The following is a 20760-nucleotide window of genomic DNA, read 5'->3' as shown; positions in this document are numbered from 1 at the left end:
ACAGCGACCGCCTCCCAGCCGCAACCACGATGGAGGATGTGCAGGAGCCTCCTTCAGCTTCACCGAGCGATGGAGGATGTGCAAGAGCATCCTTGGGACTCACTGAGAGATGGAGGATGTGCAAGAGCATCCTTGGGACTCGCTGAGTGATGAAGGATGTGCAAGAGCATCCTTGGGACCCACCGAGCGATGGAGGATGTGCAAGAGCATCCTTTGGACTCGCTGAGCGATGGAGGATGTGCAAGAGCATCCTTGGGACTCGCTGGGAGATGGAGGATGTGCAAGAGCATCCTTGGGACTCACTGAGCGATGGAGGATGTGCAAGAGCATCCTTGGGACTCGCTGCCTTTGCATGGAGCCTTCCCATGGGCAGCTGTCTGACTCAAAATTGTCCCACCCAGGGCTGCTGGGTTTGCAGGAGCCATCGCTTCAGAGGAGCCTAGTGACAGCAGCCCTGCAAAGTCTGGACTGGACACAACTCACATCCCAGGGGGCACCAGCCAGTGATGCAACCAGTCCAGGCCATGGGAGCTCTCCCTCAGGGCTGGGACCCTGTGGAGCACAAGAACATGAGGCTGGGGACGGCAGCGGGGTGGGGGGCTGGCACCCGTCACCTCTGCAGGGAGGGTCATGGCTCTGGGAGCTGCTCTGCTGGCTGTGCAGCCCCTCCAAGGCTCCCTGAGCATCCCTAATCCCCTGGCCATCATACCCAGCCCCCTGGGCATCATCCCAACTCTCCTGAGCATCCTCAACCCCTTGAGCATCATCCCAAGTCCCTCTGCACATCATCCCAACTCCCCCAAGCACCCCTAGTCCCCCTTCCATCATCCCAAGTCCTCCAGGCATCATCCCTAGTTCTCTGAGCACCCCAAGGCCCTGGGAGAGCGTGGCTTTGGGAAAGCGAGACACCCTCCAGTGCACTTTCTGCACAGAAGACATTCCTGTCCCACCTCCGCTCCCCGCCCCGGGTCTCACCTCAAAAAAAAACCAGAAAGAAGCAGTGTGGGGAGTTTTGGAGTTTTTTTCCCCCCCTCTCTCTCTCTTCTCCAGCCATAATTAAAAAGGACTCACCCTTCCGAGCCCTTTCTATCCCGGGAGGTCGAGAAGAAAGAGAGGGGAGGAAGGGGAAAAAACCTGAAAGAAAAGAGAGGAAGGGCTTGGGAAGGAGAAGAGAAGAGGGAGGGGGAAAGAGACAGGGAAAAATTAAAGTGGAGATTACACAAAGGGAACTCCTCTACCTTTGAAGCTTTGGCTAAACTGGGGAGGGGGCGTCGGGGGTAGGGAGGGTCCGGACCCAGTCGGCTTCTTTCTCAAAGCCCTCTCCTTTCAAGAAAGTCTCAAATTCCTGCGGAAACAAGGAGCTGGGGGTGTGGGGGCGAAGGAAACGGGAGGGGGGAGAAAAAAATTACCCTGGCTGCTTGGCTAATTCCTGCCACACCTGGGCAGGCAGCGCCGGGCGCATTGTTCGCCTGTAATTGCTGGGTGTTGCATTTCTCTTCTGCTTTAAAGCTTCATTTAACTCAAACTGTTATAATTTTCTCCCCACCGCCCCCCCCAGCAGCGCCCCCCATCCCACATTATGCTGTCGGGGCTTTGTAGGGGCTGGGTGAGCCCCGGTTTAGGGGATTACATCCTCCCCGCCATCCGGCTGCCACCTCCCAGGGTATTGTCAGAGGGGAAAGCAATTATGGGGAGGGTGGGACGGCACGGGCTGGGGGCAGTGAGATTGGGGCTTTGGGGGGGGACAGCCTGGCTGGGGGGGCACTGAGGAGGGGGGCAAACTGGTGGCTTGGGGATGGACAAGCAGTGGGTACCGCTCTGCGTACCACAGCGGGGTGATGCCCCGATCACCAGGATGCAGAAGGCTCCTCCAGGATCCAGGTCAAGGGAGAAGAGGCAAGGATGGGGACCTGGGAGTCTCCTACTTCATCCTCCTGCTGTGCAGCATCTCTCCCCTTGCAGCCTCGGTGGGTGAGGATGCCCTGTGCTCAGGAGGAGCAGTGGGTACCACTCTGGGTACTACACCAGTGCCATGCCCTGTGCACCAGGATGCAGCAGACACCCCCAGGACCCAAAGCAAGGGGTCACAGCCAGGGGGACACAGTGAATCTCCTACATTGGCCACCTTCATCCTCCTGCCACGCAGCACCTCTCCCCAAGCATCAGACCCTTGCACCCTTGGTGGGTGAGGACACTGGGTACCACATCACAGGGATGCTCTGCTCACCAGGATGCAGCAGACACCCCCAGGACACAAACCTGGGGGTCACAGCCAGGGATGGGGACACAAGGAGGCTCCTACCTCGTCCACCTTCATCCTCTTGCCATGCACCATCTCTCCCCAAGCATGGGGTGGGGACATCCCGGGCCAAGGAGAAGCTGGGAGCGCAGAGCCTGCGTCAAAGCCTGGGAATAAAAACTCCCCCAGGCCCCATCAGTCTAGACACTCGCTTTTATTTGCCTCAGGGTTTCCTCCTTTACACAAATCAACCCTAGATTCTAACTGTTTAGGCCTAAAACTGACTGATAAAAGAAACAGCAGAGCCTCATAAAAACACACAAACAACCGATCAAAAAATAATGAAAGTCACCTAAAGGCGGTTTCTCTTTGGCCAGGGGAGCCTGGTGGGCACCCACACGTGTGCTGGTGCCACTAGGGGAGGGCACATACCTTCCCCTCCAATAAATATCAGAGATCCCACTGCTGCGGGGATACAAGTGCTGACCCTGGCGCCTGCGTGCCCGGGCATCCCCTGCCCCCCCGCTGCAGCGGCACGGACAGACGGACAGACCAGCACCCCCCGTTCTCCATCACCTGGCTGGGCAGAGCATCCCGCAGGCACGGGGCTGGGGACGCGCTCTCCGTCCTGCTCTGTGGGGACCACCCTGCAGTCTCCCGGCCGGTCCCATCCATCCATCCCCGGCACCGAGAGATGTCGGCGAGGATGGGGATGTCTCTGGGGATGGGAATGTGGAGGTCAGAGCCCTCCATGGCACAGGGATGAGTCTCCGAGGGGTTGCAAAGAGGAGCAAAGGTGAACTTGGGTACCACGGGATGCTCCAGGGATGAAGGGATCCCCCCAAATCATGCGTCCCGGAGTATAAAAATAGAGCATCTTTAGAGAAAATAAAAAAAGTGGGGAAGAAACAGTGCTGGAGGGTGGTGGGAGAAGGGTCAGAGTCCGGAGAGGCTGAAGGCTGTGAGGAAGAGGAGGTCGGGGGTGAGTCTGGGCGTTACGTGCGAGGGCGAGGGGTGCGGGTGCGTCGGGTTCTGCGCGTTGGGGAGGACGAGCCGACGAACTCGAACTGCTTCTGCCGCTCGGCGTTGTTGGGGAAGGGCAGCTGCCCACGGTAGAGCCGCTTGATGAAGTGGGCTTCGCGCTGGTTCTGGCGGCTGCGGGAGGCTTTGCGCGGCCGCCCTTTGCGGGTGAAAGCCATGTACCAGCCCTCGTAGCGGGCGTTCCGGAAAGCCGTGTAGTTGTTCTCCAGCACGATCTCCGTGAAGATGCAGTCCTTGCTCTTGCCGTTGGGCTGCGGGAGGAAGAGAAGGGGACTCAGCACCCACAGGGATGGGGATGGCGACGTGCGGATGGGACCCACCGGGTGCTGCCACCTCCCAGCCCCATCCCCAACACTCCCAAGCCCAATCCCTGCCGCACGCCCCATGGAATCCACCCCAGGGCACCAGGACCAGCTCCCCAAGGGCTTCTCCTGGCAGAAAAAGCAGCTTAGGGAGTGCAGGAACCACCACAGACCCTGCGACTGGGGACACGGGGACCAGCCAGGCTGAGCATCCCAGCTCCAGCGGCTCAGCAGGATTCCCAGGCTGAGCTCCGGGGACCACGGAGGGGCTGGGACTCACTTTCCCGATGAGCTTGCCCCTCTTGCTCATGCAGATGTACTTCTTGCTCTCAGCCCCCTTGATGCGGACGCGGCTCCCAAAGGTGTCCGTCTCCACGATGAGCTTGGCTGCAAGGAAGGAAGCGATGGGGAAATGTCCCACGGGGGCTGCAGCACTCCCAGGAGCTACCAGCACCCTCTAGCATCACCCCAGGAGCTACCAGCATCCCCTAGCATCACCCCAGGGGCTACCAGCACCCCCTAGCATCACCCCAGGGGCTACCAGCATCCCCTAGCATCACCCCAGGAGCTACCAGCATCCCCTAGCATCACCCCAGGAGCTACCAGCACCCCCTAGCATCACCCCAGGAGCTACCAGCACCCAAACCACCTTTGTCTCACCCCCCAGCATCCCTCCCCTCCCATCACTGGTGCAGCCAAGAGGGCAGTGAGCCCCACAGCCCTTGCCCAGGGATGCTCCCAGCCACGATGCTAAAAGGCTTTTGTTAAAACCCAACAGAGTCAAACCGGGCGTTTGATGAAGGCACCAGGGAGAGAAACAGCCCCTTCCTCCCCCCCACCCTGAGCATTGTCGGCGATTCAATGGGTTCTCCAGCGCTAGACAGAGTCCAGCACCCAGAGGGTTCATTACCCTCGTCCTCATTGTTTCTCCACCACACAGCGGTGGCTGCAAAGGTTGGGACCTGACACTGAAACCAATGACCCCGGTGGGTCCTGAGCTCCTGTCAGCCCACGGCTGAGTCATAATGAGACCTGGAAAGGACGCGAACCAGACTTGCTGGTTACAAAAAGCCTTTTGGGATGCTAGGCTGGCCTTTGCAGGGCTGTGATGCCCATCAGCGTGGCGTTAGGGCTGCAGGTCCCGTGGGGAAAGGAGATGTGGCCGGGGTGGGCTGCCCACACTGCCCACCACGAACGGGTATTTAAGGGGCTGAGATCAGGATGAGGCGATTCTCCCCTGGGAAAAGTTGTGTCTCTCCTGCTGGGAGGGGATTAGAAAGCAAAAGCTCCAAAAATAGGGCTCTGGCTGCTGCAAAGTATCAGAGAAAGGCAGGATTATGGAAGTTTTGAGGTCAAGGCTGGATGGTTATAACTCACGGGAGTTATTTTGAGGTTTGGGGGGGTTGAAAACAGCTAGCTGGGGCGCTTCACCTCTCATAGAATTCTGGAATGGTTTGGGTGGGAATGGACCTCCAAGCTCATCCAGTTCCTAACTCAGGGACATCTCCCACTGGATCAGGGGCTCCAAGCCCCATCCAACCTGGCCTTGAACCCCTCCAGGGATCTCTTCTCCATCTCCCCTCTTTCAGATGAAAATCTTTCCCTTCAATCCCTGATCAAGGGCCCCTCCCCAGCTTCCCTGGAGCCCCTTTCCATACTGGAAGCTGCTCTAAGGTCTCCCCATTCCTCTTGCTGGACCCCATCATCCCCAGGCCGTGGATAAATCTCTCCGCGGAGCCGCTGGCTCCTTACCGAACTTGTTGCCGTCCTCGGCGGTGGCCGTGATCCTTTTTCCGTTCACCTGGACGTGCTTGCCGCTGGTCCGGCTGTAGAGCTGGTACTCCCTGATCTGCCGTCGGCTCAGCTGGTCGGTCATGGCCCCCTGGTCCCTCACGTACTGGTTAAAATTAGGAGACGGTTGATTCTCCCCCTTTGTTTACAAAGGGAAAAATTAAAATCAATTTGTTTTGGACAGCCGGCGGCAAGGGGATGGAGCGGGGAGCCCGGCTGGCCCCGGGGGACGCAGAGATCCACCCACGAGGGAGAATCCCCAGCCATCCCATGGTGATGGAGTTGGAACTGGATGATCTTTAGGGTCCCTTCCAACCCAAACCATTCTATGATCTCCAGCAAAGCTGGTCCCCTTGGAACCAGTGATGAAGGCATCGAGCAGGTGCTTGGACCCCAGAACGGGTGGCGTTGCTGGCAGGGAGGGGCAGAGATGCTGCTTTGCACCCTGTGGATGAGGAGGGTGCAGGAAGGATGTTCTCCTCCGGGCATGGCCAACCCTTTCCTTGGGAGCGGGATCAAGCTGCTGCTCCCAACCTTGTCCTGGGACCAGATGGATGCTCAGCAGCATCTTCTACTCAGGCAGCATCGTCTGCTCTAGAGATGCAAGGGCTGAGCTTGCACAACGCACACTGGGTCCCCTGAGGGGCGTGAGACCCACCTAAAGCCAAGCTGGGCATCCCAGAAATGGAGTTATCTCCTCCTGGTCCACCCTGAGCTAGAGGAACACAACACTTTGTGGAGCCTAAACACCTGGGTGGCTTATGCTAACGGGGCAGCACAGCCACACAAGGGTTATTGTACAGTGAACAACAGCTAATTAGTGCAGATGAGCTGGGGAGAGAGGGATTAGTGGTGGTGGTCACCCCCCATCCCCACACACCTTAAGAGAAGACTTGGTTTAATCCTGGTGCAAGTGGGGAACTCAGAGGAGCCCTAGGGATGCCAGTCCCAGCTGGACCAGCCCCAAAACCTGCTCTCGAAGGGCTGCAGGGACAGGCTCCGAGGTGGGACATCTCCCACTGCTCCTGGAGGGGCTTTTGAGGAGCTTTTGGGGTCCAACTACCCAGTTTGGGGTGCGTGAGACCTGCTGTCCCGCATCCCCCAGGCTGCAGCATCGCCTGAAGCCCAGCACCGAGGGAGCTCATGCCAGGGGGAGCAACGGGATAGTGGGGGGCACTACCCACCCCCTGGCACCCCCAGCTCCCCTCAACCTTTGTGTGGGCCTGGGGACTCATTTCCTGCTGGGATCTACTTTAAAGCCTTTGGGGCTGGTCGAGGAGGTGGCCCCTCTCCATCAAAGGCGGTTCCCTTCCCCTCTCATTTTCAAAGAAATAAAAGCATTTACCTTGGGAAAGAAAAAAAAAAAAAAAAAGGAAGAAGAAGAAGAAAAAGGTCCCAAGCTCATATTAAAGCTGCTGGAGCCGGGTTTTGTTCAGGCTCTGGAGCAGAGGGTGCTGATATGGAACAGTGCATTTTAATAGTCGCTGCCTTTCTAAAGCACACACACAAAAAAAAGGGACAGTGCAGCCGGAGAGGACTCGGGGCGGGGGGAGAGGGGAAGGGGGTGTCGAACACCCTGGTGGGGGGACCCAGAACCTGCTCTGCCCCGTTAACCCCCTCAGCTGCCGGCCTCAGCTCGCGGGAGGGCAGAATCCGGCCCCGAGCGCTCAAGGCTGATGGACTTGGCACGTCCCGCTGCGAGCAAGGCTGCAAGAAATCTATCGCCTGCCCCACTGACCTTGTCCGGGCCCTCCAGTCCCAGGCAGATGGAAAAACGGAGGGGTCTGAGGAGGATCTGCCTCCCCGCGGCAGGTACCCCAGTGCCAGGTGCCCCGTCGCAGCCCCCGAGGCTGGTGCGATGGGGACCTGTCCCTGTGGCAACCTCACAGCATCCTTCTCTTGCCCAGGTCTGGGTCTGCTTGGGGTGGGCACACACTGGCCCCGTCCTTGGCCACCAGGGAAGCTCCCACCAAAGCAGAAGGACATCCCCAAAGCCATCAGCTCGCTCCGTGGGTTGCAGAACGGGTGCCTTCACCACCTCCAGGAGGGACCCATCCCCACGGGTGCCTGCACAGCATCCCACGCGGGGTGGGCACCATCCGTCCCCTCCTCAGTCAACAGAAAAGCCCCGGCCAGACCAAAAGGACATCTCTGAAGCAAATAACTCACTCAGAGAATTGCCGAGTGGGTGCCTTCACCAGCTCCGATGGGGACCCTTCCCTGTGAGCACCTTCCCAGCATCCTCCCCATGCCGGGAGCTGGGTACCACTTGGGATGGGCACGCATCCACCCCGTTGGCCACCAGGAAAGCTGCCACCAGACCAACGAGCATCCCCAAAGCAACCTGCTCGCTCAGTGGGTGCTTCTGCCAGCTCCGTTCGGGACACCCCTGAGGTACCTTCACAGCATCTTTCCCCTGCCCGGAGCTGGGTACCACTTGGAGTGGGAAGCATCCACCCCCTTGGCCACCAGGAGAGCCCCCACCAAAGCACAAGGACATTCCCGAAGCAAAGAGCTCCCTGCGGGCTGCAGAGCGGGTGCCGTCACCCATCCCAGCTCCGTGGGGCAGCCAGGGTCAGTAAAACACATCCACGTACCTGGGTCTGACAGGAGAACATGAGGAGCTGGAAACATCTGCAGCGAGAGACAAAAGAGAAAGGGAGAGAAACAGGGTGTTTTGTTCGGGATCAGTTGTTTTCTCTTCCCCCCTCCACCCTTGCAAGGAATAACGGCACTAATAATAAACTCCTGATAAAAAGAATTGCAACAAGCGGCACGCGCGGGGCTTACATGGAGAGGTTCTGCAGGCTGATGGGCTGCATGGCGCTCGCCGAAGCCTCCCAGACACCGGCATCAACCGAAGGCTCGGCCGCGAGCTCTCTGCAAACCTGCCCTCCCTCACCGCCGGCACATCCCCACCGGGGCAGGGAAAGCCAAGGAGCAGCCTGTCCCCTCCTTCCTCGGGCGATCCCTGAGCTCGCGGTGGGCGAGGGAAGAAGCGGGTGAAGCCCAAGAGCCAACGAGCCCACGTGCGATGCCAACGTCTCCGGAGCAGCCGCGACGACGGAGCATGGGGGAGGCAGCTGGGCTTGGATCCTTTCCTCCTCCTCCTCTGGCCCTGGGGGCTGCGCGTCCTACACCTTGGGGGCATCCGGATCCATGCCGTCCCCTTCGTCCCCACCCCATCAGCCTCTCGTCCTTGGGTCAGTCTTCGGTTTGCATCTCCTCTGGGAAGCAGCTAGCAGGAAAGGCGGCTGCGGGCACCCCAGGGCTGCCCCCCGCCAAGGGCAGCACCCACAGCCCCTCGCTCCATCGAGCTCCTTCCCCGCTCCCAGCCTGGGGATGGGATGCAGGTGGGCGCCGCAGCCTTTAAAGGTGGGGAGAGCTCTGCCAAGAGGGGCCCAACCTCTCCTGGGCGCCGCAGAGGGAAGGAGGATCGGACCTTGCAGGGGCCAGGGTGGGAGGAGAGGATGGGGGAAGGCGGGGAGGGGGAGGCTCAGCTGCTCGGGGTGTCCCCAGCAAAAGCCCTTCATCCTCTCAAAGGATGCTGGGGCGCAGCGATGGGACAAGACCCTGCAGGAGATGTGCCAGGCCTCGGGGACAGCATAGACGCTCTTGGCACCCTCCTTGCCCCTGGTCCTTGCATCACGCAGAGAAAAGCACCACCATGCTTTTAACCCACTGGTTTTGTGCTCTCAGGACCCTCCAATCCCCCCCCAACAGCTCCCTTCCATCACCTTTAGGAGGCTATGAAGACCTCCATGCTCCATTTGCTTTGCCAGGGAGTTGATAAGTGCCTTTTAAATACCCTGGGAGGTAGCTGGGGGGATACCCCGCAGGGTAAAACCCCCCACGGGGGGGCCCCAGATGTAGAGAAACCACTTGCTATGATGCTCATGCCTCAGTTTCCCCACCAGTGCAAGGAGGGGGCATCAAGCCCCACAGGGAAAGTCAGGATGGAGAGCAGCAGGGTTACTGACACCTGCAGCCACAGGAGGGTGGGGGACCTGATTCAGTGCTAACGACCCAAATTAGACCCCCCCTGCTGCTCCCTCACCTCCTGGGCCAGGAATTCAGCCCAAACCACATTCTGCAGCCCCACAAACTTGACAGCCCCCAGCCCTCCCTTCCACCCCATGGGGATGCATCAACAGCTCCTGTTCCAGCTCTGGGGGGGCCCTGATCCCATGGGGATGTGCAAACACCCCTTGTCCCATCCCCAGGACCCCACATCTGTGGGGATGGGCAAACTGTCCTATTCCTAGAAGCCCAAATCCCACGGGGACCTGGAAACATCCCGTGTCCCACCCGCAGGAAGCAAGAGGGATGCTCCTCAGCCCCTCCAGCTGCAGAAGATGATTGATGGCCATGGAGCCATCATCGCTCCCCCTGTCCTCCCCCTAGATGTGGGGCAGGGGGTCCCGGGGAGCCATCAGCACAGCGGCGGGGGGGCTTGCCTTGTGCAAGCAGCCCCTGCAGGGTGAGGAAAGGCTGAAGGGACAGGGCTGCCTGTCAAAGCCCTCTGCGTGTGGCCCCCGCAGACGAGAGGCCCCCGTTCCCCCCATCCCAAATGGGGCACCCTGCTCCCCCCAGGCAGGACAGAGCTGGCCCCAGGTCCCCCCCTCCTCCCCAAGGGCTCAGCCTCCCTGCCCCACACCTGGAGCAGAGTAAAGGCTGTGGTTGCGGGGGGCTCGGCTCCCCTCTTGGAGCCAATCTGAGGCACAGCGGTGCCCCCCGCGCTCCCGAGAGGCTCTGGACCCTCCACAAATACCTGCTGCCTGCAGACCAAGGCCAGGTCAATGGGTTATAATCTTCTCCCTGCTGGTCCCTAATCCCTCTTTGTCTCCTATTCACAAGGAACACTTGTTACTCCGAGCCGGATGGTGGGGAGGGGGCTGCCCGTGGCCCCCCAGCCCCAAGGGAAGGATCCTGCCAAGGACAGGGGGCACAGGGCTCCTCGCAGCCCCAGAGGGAGGCAGGAGCAGCCCCTGGCCAGGTTGGAAGATGCCCCCATAGCCTGTCAGCAAGCCACAAGCGCAAGATATCCTTTATTAGGGAAAGGCAATAGCAAAGCAGCAGGTTTCCAGGCTCTTCTGCATCTGGAAGGGAAGGAGAAAGGGTCTTGGGTGTGGGCAGCCCCTGGGGTGGGGGCACCCACAGTCCCCCTCCCAGCCCCATGGGGACCTCACACCTGGTCACCCCCATCCCACATACCTGGCTGGGCTCTCCCGCAGCTCCATTACTTCTTTGCTGTCCCCCTCCTGCCCCGGCCAGCTCCTCGCCCCTGCAAGGACGATGCCAGGGGTGAGGACACCAGGAACCCCAAGCCCCCAGGACAGCCTGGCTTTGCTTTCCGCCCCCCTCCATTTCTGGGTTCAGCAGCCCCATCAGCATCACCAATCAACCCCTTTCCCTCCCCAGCAGCTCCCAGCCCCACTCAAACCCCCACAGCCGGCCGGGATGGGGCAGCCAGGAGACGCAGAGGGACCCCAGCTAGGTGCTGCCTTGCTGAGAAAGGGAACCTCAGGGGAGTTGCTCTTCCTGCTTGGGAGAGAAGGTAAAAGGCTGGGATTAGGGGTGCAGGGTTCCAGCAGCCGGGGGATCCCTGCCCTATGGCAGGGCTGGTGCTTTTCTTTCCCTCCACGGTGCTCGCAGCTCATCCTCCTCCTCCAGCCTCCTCTTCTAGGAGGAGAGAGATGTAGGTGACAGGGCCAGGCAGGACGGGGATTCACGATGGAGCCTGGGAGGCTTCCTCCTCACAGAGAGGAGTTTGGGGTTTGGTGGGAGCGAGGAGCAGCCCATCCCAAGGACCAACACACGGAGAAGGTCCCAGCAGAGGAGGCTGTGTCCCCAAAGACCCCTCCACATGGGGCATCCCCAGCCAAGAGAACATTACCTTGGCACTGTTGCTCTTCTTGGCAGCTTGGTCCTTAGGGGACTTCTCGAGGGACTCCTCTACTGACTCCTCGTCCTCAGTATCCTCCTCTTCCTCTTCTTCTTCCTCCTCCTCATTCCAGGACAGGTCAGGTATCACTGCAGGAGAGACCGACTGAGCTTCTGCTCCCAGGGAGGGGGGACAGGGTGGTGGCACCCCAGGACTTACTGGAGATGAGTTGCCCGCTGATGTAGACGGGGCCAGAGCCGGCTCGCAGGTGGAAGGTGACTGGAAGAGTGAACTCCATTCCCAGCAGGGTGACCTGGAAGAGAGGTGGGTGGTAGCCCCCCCATCAGCAGCAGCCCCCTCCCCAGGGCAGCCCCCCACCCTGGGCACTTGCCGTGGGCAGCATGGAGGGCTTCAGCGTGGCAATGGGCAGCGGGGCATGAGCATCGTTCTCCTCAGTCGGCAGGATCTCCACCACGTGGAACTCATCCTGGGCCGTCTCTCCCAGGCAGATCTTGAGGGAGCAAGAACATCCCCAACATGAGTATTGTGCCCAGTTCTGGAATCCCCAATGTAAGAAAGACATGGAGCAGTTGGAACGGGTCCGGAGGAGGCCACGGAGGTGATCTGAGGGCTGGAGCACCTCCCGTAGGAGGACAGGCTGAGAGAGTTGGGGTTGCTCAGCCTGGAGAAGAGAAGGCTGCAGGGAGACCTTGGAGCAGCTTCCAGTACAGAAATGGGCTCCAGCAAAGCCGGGGAGGGACTTTTTACAAAAGCCTGGAGTGATAGGATAGGGGGAATGGCTTTAAATTGGAAAGGGGAAGATTTAGGTTGGACATTAGGAAGAAATTCTTCACAATGAGAATTGGGAGGCCCTGAGAAGTGGTGGCTGCCCCATCCCTGGAGGGGTTCAAGGCCAGGTTGGATGGGGCTTGGAGCCCCTGATCCAGTGGGAGGTGTCCCTGCCCATGGCAGGGGTGGGACTGGATAGATTTTGAGGTCCCTTCCAACCCAAACCATTCCATGATGGCTTGGCACCCAGACACCTCTTCTCTGGGTGGGTCGAGGGACCACTCACTGTCCTCAGGACCAGCAGCTGCTGCTCGTAGTTCCCCTCCTCAAGCATCTGGAAGGTGTAGGAATCGTGCTCACTGCTCAGCTCACACCCTGCGGACAGAGGGGGGGTCAGAGCGGGGCTGCTCACAGCTGGGGGGGAAGAAGAAGGGGGTGCAGCCCCCAGCCCCACAGGAGGGGACCCAGCGCTCACCGCAGATGGTGGACACGGGCTTCTCAAATTTGCTGCCAAGACCAGTGCTGTTCATGAGGAACATGGCTCTGGGATCCCTTGGCCTGGGGGGCACAGAGAAGGGGCTCTAGAGGGGCTTCCAGCCGTGTGAGCCCCCCGCCCCCAGCAGCTGAGAGAGGTCACCGGGGTGCCCCCCATCACCTCACCCTCAGAAGTGACCCACTCACCTGCTGGAAAACTTGACACAGGAGTTAAGGATCAAGCTCCTAACACCCCAGCACCCACCCCCAGGCAGTTTATAAAGGCAGAGAGACTTTCCCCCCACCCACCCACCTAATTAGCCCCCTCCCTCTTAAAGAGCAATTAAACCCCTAGGTGAGGGGCGGGGGGGTGTGTCCCAGCCCCAAGATAACGAGAGGAGCCTCTCGCTCCATCCCTGGGACTGGGTGTCTCTGGGACACCCCCATCCCTCACACCCAGAGGCCCCCCCACTATGTTCTGGTGTCCCCTCCCACCGTGTCCACGTGTCCCAGTGCCCCCCATGTTCCAGTGCCCTGCATGTCCCCCTCCATGGCCCCGTGTCCCCCCCACAGTGTCCTCCCCATGTCCCAGTGTTTCCCTCCCCAATCTCCCTGTCCCCCCCTCCCCGTGTCCTGGTATCTGTCCCCATTTTCCCTCCCATCATGTCCTCCCCCCCGTCCTGGTGTCCCCCCATCTCCACGCTCCCCCCATGTCCCTGTCTCCCCTCTCCTCCTCCATGTCCTCATGTCCCCTCATCTCCACATGCTCCTATGTCTCTCCCCCATTCCCATGTCCCCCCATGTCTCAATCTCCACGTCCCCCCCATATCCCTCTGTACCCCCCATGTCCCTCTGTCCCTCCATATCCCTCTGTCCCCTCCATGTCCCTGTCCCCCCCCACATGCTGCCCTGTCCCCCCATTTCCCTCTGTCCCCCTAAGTCCCTCAGTCCCCTCATATCCCTCTGTCCCCGTGTCCCTGTTCCCCCATGTCCCTCTGTCCCCCCATATCCCTCTGTCCCCCCATGCCCCTCTGTCCCCTCATATCCCTCTGTCCCCTCATATCCCTCTGTCCCCTCATATCCCTCTGTCCCCTCCATGTCCCTCTATCCCCCCATATCCCTCTGTCTCCCCCCATATCCCTCTGTCCCCTCATATCCCTCTGTCCCCTCCATGTCCCTCTATCCCCCCATATCCCTCTGTCTCCCCCCATATCCCTCTGTCCCCTCATATCCCTCTGTCCCCTCTATGTCCCTCTGTCCCCCCATATCCCTCTGTCCCCCCATATCCCTCTGTCCCCTCATATCCCTCTGTCCCCCCATATCCCTCTGTCCCCCCCATGTCCCTCTGTCCCCTCATATCCCTCTGTCCCCCCATATCCCTCTGTCCCCCCATATCCCTCTGTCCCCCCCATATCCCTCTGTCCCCCCATATCCCTCTGTCCCCTCATATCCCTCTGTCCCCCCATATCCCTCTGTCCCCCCATATCCCTCTGTCCCCCCATGTCCCTCTGTCCCCTCATATCCCTCTGTCCCCTCCATGTCCCTCTATCCCCCCATATCCCTCTGTCCCCCCATATCACTCTGTCCCCCCATATCCCTCTGTCCCCCCATGCCCCTCTGTCCCCCCATGTCCCTCTATCCCCCCATGTCCCTCTGTCCCCTCATATCCCTCTGTCCCCTCCATGTCCCTCTGTCCCCCCCATATCCCTCTGTCCCCCTCCATGTTCCTGTCCCCCCATGTCCCCCTGTCCCCCCCCCGTCCGTCTGTCCCCCTCCACGTGTGTCCGTCCCTCCCCCGGCCGGGGCGGAGCTGGCGATGGCGGCGGCGCTGGTGGGGTTGGTTGGTTGGCGGGGAGGGAAGAGGAATCGGGGTTGGGGGGGGGGGGGGTGTTGTGTCTCGTTTCGGTGTCCCCCTCCATGGCCCCTGAGCCCCCCCTGTCCCCGCAGGGACCCCGCGAGGCGGCGGCGGCCGCGAGAGCCCTGGCGGCCCCGGCTGAGGCCTTCGGGAACGATGTGAGACCGGGGGGGGGGTCCCAGGCCTGGGGAGGGGGTTCCAGCCCTGGTGTGGGGGGGTCCCAGTCCTGGGGAGGGGGTCCCGGTCCTGGGGGGGGTCCCGGTCCTAGGGAGGGGGTCCCAGTCCTGGGGGGGTCCCAGTCCTGGGGAGGGGGTCCCGGTCCTGGGGGAGGTGTCCCAGCCTTAGGGGGGGTCCCAGACTCGGAGTTGGGGGGGGGGTTTCCAGCCTTAGGGGGTTTCTAAGTCCAGGGAGGGGGGGGTCCCAGCCTCGGAGCGGGGGGTGTCAGTTCTAGGAGAGGGGGTCCCAGTCCTAGGGGGTCCTGGACCAGGGAGAGGGGAGTCCCAGCCTCGGAGGGGGGGTCCCAGTCCTAGCGGAGGGGGTCCTGGTCCTAGGGAGGGGGTCCCAGTCCTAGGGGGGGTGTCCCAGCCTTAGAGGGGTTCCAAGTCCAGGGAGGGGGGTCCCCAGCCTCAGGGGGGGGGGGGGGTCCCAATCCTAGGGGAGGGGGTCCCAGCCTTTGGGGGGGGCCCGTGTCCGTGTCCCTGGAAGGAGTGGAGCCTCGGGGGTCCCAGCCTTGGGGTTCCCAGCCCTGGGGATCCCAGTCCTGGAGGGGGGTCCCATTCCTAGAGGAGGGGGTCCCAGCCTTGGGGGGGTTCCCCTTCCCGGGAGGGAGGGCAGACTTGGGATTCCCAGTCCTGGGGGGTTCCTAGTCCAGGGAGAAGCGGGGGGCAGCCTTGGGAGAGGGGGGGTCCCAATCCTTGGGGGTCCCAGCCTTGGGGGGGGGGGGGGGGTCCCTGTCATGGGAGAGAGGGCAGACTTGGGGGTCCCAGCCTTGCAGGGGATCCCAGTTCTGGCTGAGGAGGGTCCCACTCTTGGGGGTCCCAGTCCTGGGGGGCATTCCTGGTTCAGGGGGAGGCGGGGGCAGCCTTGGGAGAGGGGGTGCCAGTCTTGGGGGGACAGGGGAAAGCCTTGGGGGGGGTCCCAGCCTTATGGGGAGCATCCCAGTCCCGGGAAGGAGGGCAGACATGGGGGTCCCAGTCCAGGGGGCTTCCAAAGGGGAACCTTTTGGGGACCCCAGCCCTGCCTGACCCTCCTCCTGCCTCCACAGCCCCGTGTGGAGCTGGCTTGGGCCATGAAAGCCCATCAGCATGCCCAGGTCTACTTCAACGTGAGTCTCGGAGGGGATTTGAGGGGTCATGGGGGGCTCATGGAGTGGTGATGGGCTTGTGGGGGGCATCAGGGTGGTGGGGGGCTCACAGGAGGGGTCACGGTTAATTCTTCCGTCTGCCCACGTAGCTCATCTCCTCCGTCGACCCCAAGTTCCTGAACCTCACCAAGGTTGATGACCAGATCTACGACGACTTCAGGAAAACCTTCCGGGATCTCAAAGTCGACGTGCTCGACCCAGAAGAGCTGAAATCGGAGCCTGCCAAGGAGGTGGGTGGGCAGCAAGGAGGGGCACACGCGAGTTTTGCCCCCTGCCCCTCTTGCTGCGCTCCAGCCATGCCGACGTTTCTTTTCCCAGAAGTGGCGCCCGTTCTGCCTGCGGTTCGAGGGGGTGGTGGAGGATTTCAACTACGGCACCTTGCTCCGCCTGGACTGCCACAAGGACTACACCGAGGAGAACACCATCTTCGGTGAGCCAGGGCGGCACGGCTCGGGCAGCTGCGGTGCACGCAGGAGCTGGTGCTGATTTAGAATTATAGAATCACCAGCTTGGAAAAGACCCACCGGATCATCGAGTCCAACCATTCCCATCAATCACTAACCCATATCCCTCAGCACCTCGTCCACCCGTCCCTTAAACCCCTCCAGGGAAGGGGACTCAACCCCCTCCCTGGGCAGCCTCTGACAGGGACCAATCACCCTTACAGTGAAAAGTTTTTTCCTAATGTTCAGCCTGAACCTCCCCTGGTGGAGCTTGAGGCCATTCCCTCTCATCCTGTCCCCTGTCCCTTGGGAGAAGAGCCCAGCTCCCTCCTCTCCACAACCTCCTTTCAGGGAGTTGCAGAGAGCAATGAGGTCTCCCCTCAGCCTCCTCCAGGCTAAACCCCCCCAGCTCTCTCAGCCGCTCCTCTTCTTCTCCAGCCCCCTCCCCAGCTTCGTTGCTCTTCTCTGGACTCGCTCCAGAGCCTCAACATCCTTCTTGTGGTGAGGGGCCCAGAACTGACCCCAGGATTCGAGGAGTGGTCTCCCCAGGGCCGAGTCCAGAGGGAGAAGAACCTCCCTGGCCCTGCTGGCCACGCTGTGTCTGCTGGAGGCAGCACCGATCCGGCACTGCTTGGAAAGCCACAGTGCGGGCTGGAGCCGGTCGGACCCACCCCACTAGAAAAAGGGTGCACGAGGCTCTGGGAAAGCCAGACCCATGAATCTGCTTTTTAATTCTTCCCTCTCCCCTCTTTTAGCCACCAGAATCCAGTTTTTCGCCATCGAAATTGCTCGGAATCGGGAGGGCTGGAACAGCGTCGTCTACAACAGCGCCAGGGAGCCAGCGGCGGCCACAGCGGAGGAACCAGCGTCGGGGTGAGGATGGGACCAGCTCAGCGGGCACCGAGCCGAGGGGCAGGGGGAGAGCAGGGCTGTTCCTGCCTTCCCTGCTCCTCCAAGCTCCGATTCCATTTGCAGCTTGTAAATAAATGTTTTAAACAGAATTCCTTGTGGTGCAGGTGTCGCGTTCTGGGGAGCAGCCTAAAACGCTAAGGAGGGATTGCTGAATCCGCTTGGGTTTGGCCCAAGGATGATCCATCCAGAGGAATCATGGAACAATTTGGGTTGGAAGGGACCTCAAAGCTCATCCAGTCCCACCCCTGCCATGGGCAGGGACACCTCCCACTGGATCAGGGGCTCCAAGCGGCATCCAACCTGGCCTTGAACCCCTCCAGGGATGGGGCAGTGAGGCTTGGGGAAGGGGCTGGAGTCCAGGGCTTCTGGGAGCAGCTGAGGGAACTGGGATTGTTTAGCTCAGAGGCTGAGGGGAGATCTCATCGCTTATTAAAGGAGGTTGTGGTGAGGTGGGTGCTGGGCTCTTCTCCCAAGCAACAAGTGCTGGAACAAGAGGAAATGGCCTCAAGTTGCACCAGGGAGGTTTAGATTGGATAGTAGGAAAAATTTCTTCACTGAGAAAGCGTTGAAGCCCTGGACCGGGCTGCCCAGGGCAGTGGTGGAGCCTCCATCCCTGGAGGGGCTCAAAGAACATGTAGACGTGGCTTAACAGGCACAGTAGGGTTGGGCTGATGGTTGGATGAGCTTAGAGGGCTTTTCCAACCTTAACAATTCTTTGATTCTCCCAGTAAAAATATATGAGACTCAATCGTGCCTTTGGAAGATCGCTTAGGGGGTGGGCGCTGATGCGGAGGCAGAGACGGCTCAGTAGAAACCATTGAAGTTTTATTTGCAGTCACAATGCTTACACTGTATGCAGCAAACACCCTTACAAGTCAACCAGCAATCTGCTCACGCGAAAAAAGGACCCAACACACGATCGATCGCCTGGAAAGAAAAAACAAACAAACAAAAAAAAAAAAAAGAGAAAAAAAGAAAAAGGGGAAATGAAATAAAATTAAAAGAGTTAAGGTGGTGTCTGGGAAAGAAACTGAAGCCCTAAGGACGGGACTGAGTGGCTGTGGGTAGAGCTGAGCAAGGGGATGCACACGACTAGCAGCAACGATAGTGGGTAAAGTACAAGGCAAAGAGGTTCCCTCCCCCCTCAGCTTTCCTCTGGGAGTCAATTTTTAATCCAAAACATTAATTACGGTGCCTTAGGAGAAAGTGGAATCGTTTTCAAGGGGTGTTTAAGTACTTCATGCTAAGCAAACCTTGTTATTAAGAACCCTCCCGCGGTCCCAGGCTGCCGTGAGGTCGCGGGGAAGGCCCCACGCGCTCCCTGCTCTGCTGAAATGGGGTGAAAAAGGGAGATAAAAGGGGAAGGCAGAGAGGGAGCGGGCGCCGCTGGGCACCCCTGGGTGGGGAGGGAAGGAGAGAGGGTCCTGCGAGAAGCGGGTTGACGAGGGGACAGGGGGGACAGGAGAGAGACACCCACGAGCAAGCACGAACGAGAGCACGCGGCATGGCTTCGAGTTCCTAATAACAAGGGCGAGGCGGGAGGTGGGGGGGGAGTCGTGATTTCAAGGGGGCTTAATAAGAAAAAATATACATTTGGAACTTTACAATGCTTTTTTTTTTTTGTTGTTTTTTTTTTTTGTCTTTTTCTTTTCTTGCTTCTCTCTACACTTTGTCACTAAATAAATCTCTGCACTTTCACACACCCACCCCTCGCCCAAGTAAAGCTTCAGGCCCTGCAGGACACGCTTTCCTCGCTCGCATTCGCAACCCTCACGCCAGCACCGCTGCACCAGGACTCGGTAAAAATGTCAATCACGCTTATTTTTTTTGTGTGTTTCTTTTTTTTTTTCTTTTTTTTGTGTCGTTTTGTTTTTTTTAAACTGAGTCAATATAAACCTTGTTCAAAATGTTATGAAAAAATGTACATGTTTATACAAGGCAGGGCTGCAGCAGAGCGCTGGCGTTCCACGCGGATATTCAGGTAGGGAGACGCTGGATTCTTGCACCTGGCTTTTATGCCCTTCCACCCCCTCCCACGGAAACAGAAGCACCCTGCCCCGCTGAGCTCAACAACCCCTCCTGTTCCCTCCTCCCTCGGGACGTGGAGTACGGCCCAAAGCGAGCGCCGCAAATCCAGCCCCTGGGGAAGAGCAGGGATTTAGAAAGGCCCTCTTTTCTTTCCATCGGAAACGGTAACCCCTCTGGGCCAGGCCAAAGAGATGCTGCTCTGTACAGGTGGAGTTGGGAGACGTCAGCTCATCATGTCGTTGCTGTTCACGCCGTAGGTTGAGTTCTTCATGGAGTCGTTCACCTCTCGCCGGAACGCCGACAGGTTCTGCGTAAACCTGAGGAGGAAGAAGTAGAGCAGCAGGTCAGGGCATGTTCCTCCACGTGTTTTGCTCTCCACGAGGATCATGGATCCTCCTGGGCTTCTGCAGGAAGCTGCGGGCCTGGCGTGTTGTGGGATGGGGCTCGGCGTGTTGCAGGATGGTGTTGGCATGTTATAGGACAGGGCCTGGAAAGCCACGGAGCCTGGGGCTTGGAACGGAGTTCGGGGCTTGGAACGGAGCTCAGCCCCATGTCGTGGGACGAGGCTTGGTTCCATATCATGGGACGCGGCTCAAGCTGATCACAAACGGGGCTCAGCCCCACAAAGGGTCTCTGGCCCATACTGACCTGTCCCTGTTCTTGGTAAGGAGGTTGCGTTCGATGCCTTCCATGAGGTTCTCGAAGCAGAGGTGCATTGCCTGCTGTTTCTCCGGAGGCTGGCTGTTCACTATACTGTTCCTCAAGTCAGAGAAATACTGGGGGGATAAAGGGAAGGATGGGTTAAGATTCAGGTGGGTTCACTTCCAAGGTGGGTGAATTTTCAGATGGCTTTGGGACAGGGCATGCACAACGGGCTCTCAGGAAGAGGGAGGAAATGCATTACGGCTCTCCTAGTTAACTTATAAGTGTCCAGGCTGCTGCGGGGAAGGGCTGGACACCCTTCCCTGGACAAAATCTCTCCAGTTCAGCTCTCCCAACCACCTGTACACTCTGCTCCCTTTGACCCAAAGGCTCCGGCAGCGTCCCGACCCTGACGACCCCTCCACCTGCACCAGGAGGGTGGGACGTTTACCTTTTCATTGAGCAGTATCAAGCCAAGCAGAGGCCGGGACATAGACCACTGGTTCCTGCAGTCCTCAAAGATGATGATGTTCAGCACTGTTGACAGCATCTAGGAGAGGGAAAGTGAGGTTTAAACTCAGCCCTTCCACACCGACTGCGGAAAGCCCCGGGGCTCTGGAGCAGGGAGCACACAGCCTCCGTATGACATCACGCCCTACGCCTTCGGTCCTCACCTGCTGAATCATCTCCGGGTGCTGCTGCATGATGTGCAGGAACCGGTCGCTCTCCTGGGTCAGCGGTGTGGTCCTCTTCTTGGTGCTGCGGGAGAGTTGCTTGAAGAGATAGGTGACGATGTGGTCCAGACAGGAGCAGCAGCCTGTGCAAACCATGGTGTCTGCAAGAGGGGAAAGGGGGAGATATTTGGTACTGTCACAGCATTTCTCTTGCTCAGGCTCCACAGGGAATGTCATCATTAATCCCAGTCCTTTTAAGGACCTTGCAAAGAAGAACCACCCAACCCTAAACGAGTCAGCCCCTTCCTCACGGACATATCCAC

The 20760-nt window shown here is 59.6% G+C and overlaps 4 protein-coding genes across 6 annotated transcripts in view; 1 reads left to right on the top strand and 3 right to left on the bottom strand.

The window, feature by feature from the left end:
• Positions 1 to 3218: 3218 nt before the first annotated feature.
• On the bottom strand, positions 3219 to 8078 carry FGF17 (fibroblast growth factor 17). 2 transcript variants are annotated; one of them, XM_069877652.1, is made up of 4 exons: positions 7971 to 8078; positions 5335 to 5512; positions 3863 to 3969; positions 3219 to 3531 (listed from the first exon to the last, which is right to left on the bottom strand). In XM_069877652.1, the coding sequence occupies exons 1-4, from the start codon at positions 7989 to 7991 to the stop codon at positions 3235 to 3237; spliced, it is 603 nt and encodes a 200-aa protein (XP_069733753.1). In that variant the 5' UTR covers positions 7992 to 8078; the 3' UTR covers positions 3219 to 3234. The 2 variants fall into 2 exon arrangements, with proteins under 2 accessions (XP_069733753.1, XP_069733754.1); XM_069877653.1 differs by having other exon boundaries at positions 5335 to 5479; positions 7971 to 8025.
• A 2329-nt stretch (positions 8079 to 10407) lies between these two features.
• Positions 10408 to 12791, bottom strand: NPM2 (nucleophosmin/nucleoplasmin 2). Its single transcript, XM_069877554.1, has 8 exons — positions 12728 to 12791; positions 12522 to 12604; positions 12333 to 12421; positions 11649 to 11768; positions 11477 to 11570; positions 11270 to 11406; positions 10588 to 10657; positions 10408 to 10472 (listed from the first exon to the last, which is right to left on the bottom strand). The coding sequence occupies exons 2-7, from the start codon at positions 12583 to 12585 to the stop codon at positions 10613 to 10615; spliced, it is 549 nt and encodes a 182-aa protein (XP_069733655.1). The 5' UTR covers positions 12586 to 12604; positions 12728 to 12791; the 3' UTR covers positions 10408 to 10472; positions 10588 to 10612.
• A 1521-nt stretch (positions 12792 to 14312) lies between these two features.
• Positions 14313 to 17182, top strand: PBDC1 (polysaccharide biosynthesis domain containing 1). Its single transcript, XM_069877468.1, has 6 exons — positions 14313 to 14351; positions 14468 to 14533; positions 15640 to 15699; positions 15828 to 15968; positions 16057 to 16168; positions 16937 to 17182. The coding sequence occupies exons 1-6, from the start codon at positions 14337 to 14339 to the stop codon at positions 17056 to 17058; spliced, it is 516 nt and encodes a 171-aa protein (XP_069733569.1). The 5' UTR covers positions 14313 to 14336; the 3' UTR covers positions 17059 to 17182.
• Positions 17183 to 17897: 715 nt separating this feature from the next.
• Positions 17898 to 20760, bottom strand: part of XPO7 (exportin 7) — a 41059-nt gene continuing 38196 nt past the window's right edge. For both annotated transcript variants that reach the window (XM_069877557.1, XM_069877558.1), the window contains exons 25-28: positions 20438 to 20598; positions 20215 to 20313; positions 19770 to 19897; positions 17898 to 19438 (exon numbers count right to left, since the gene is read on the bottom strand). In XM_069877557.1, the coding sequence (XP_069733658.1) occupies positions 19345 to 19438; positions 19770 to 19897; positions 20215 to 20313; positions 20438 to 20598 (482 nt within the window). In that variant the 3' untranslated portion in view covers positions 17898 to 19344. The remainder of the gene's footprint in view (positions 19439 to 19769; positions 19898 to 20214; positions 20314 to 20437; positions 20599 to 20760) is intronic.

The sequence above is a fragment of the Phaenicophaeus curvirostris genome, chromosome 27 (assembly GCF_032191515.1).
Source record: "Phaenicophaeus curvirostris isolate KB17595 chromosome 27, BPBGC_Pcur_1.0, whole genome shotgun sequence".
NCBI lineage: Eukaryota > Metazoa > Chordata > Aves > Cuculiformes > Cuculidae > Phaenicophaeus > Phaenicophaeus curvirostris.
The sequence above is the reverse complement of the archived record's forward strand: the minus strand, read 5'-3'. Positions and strand labels throughout refer to the sequence as shown.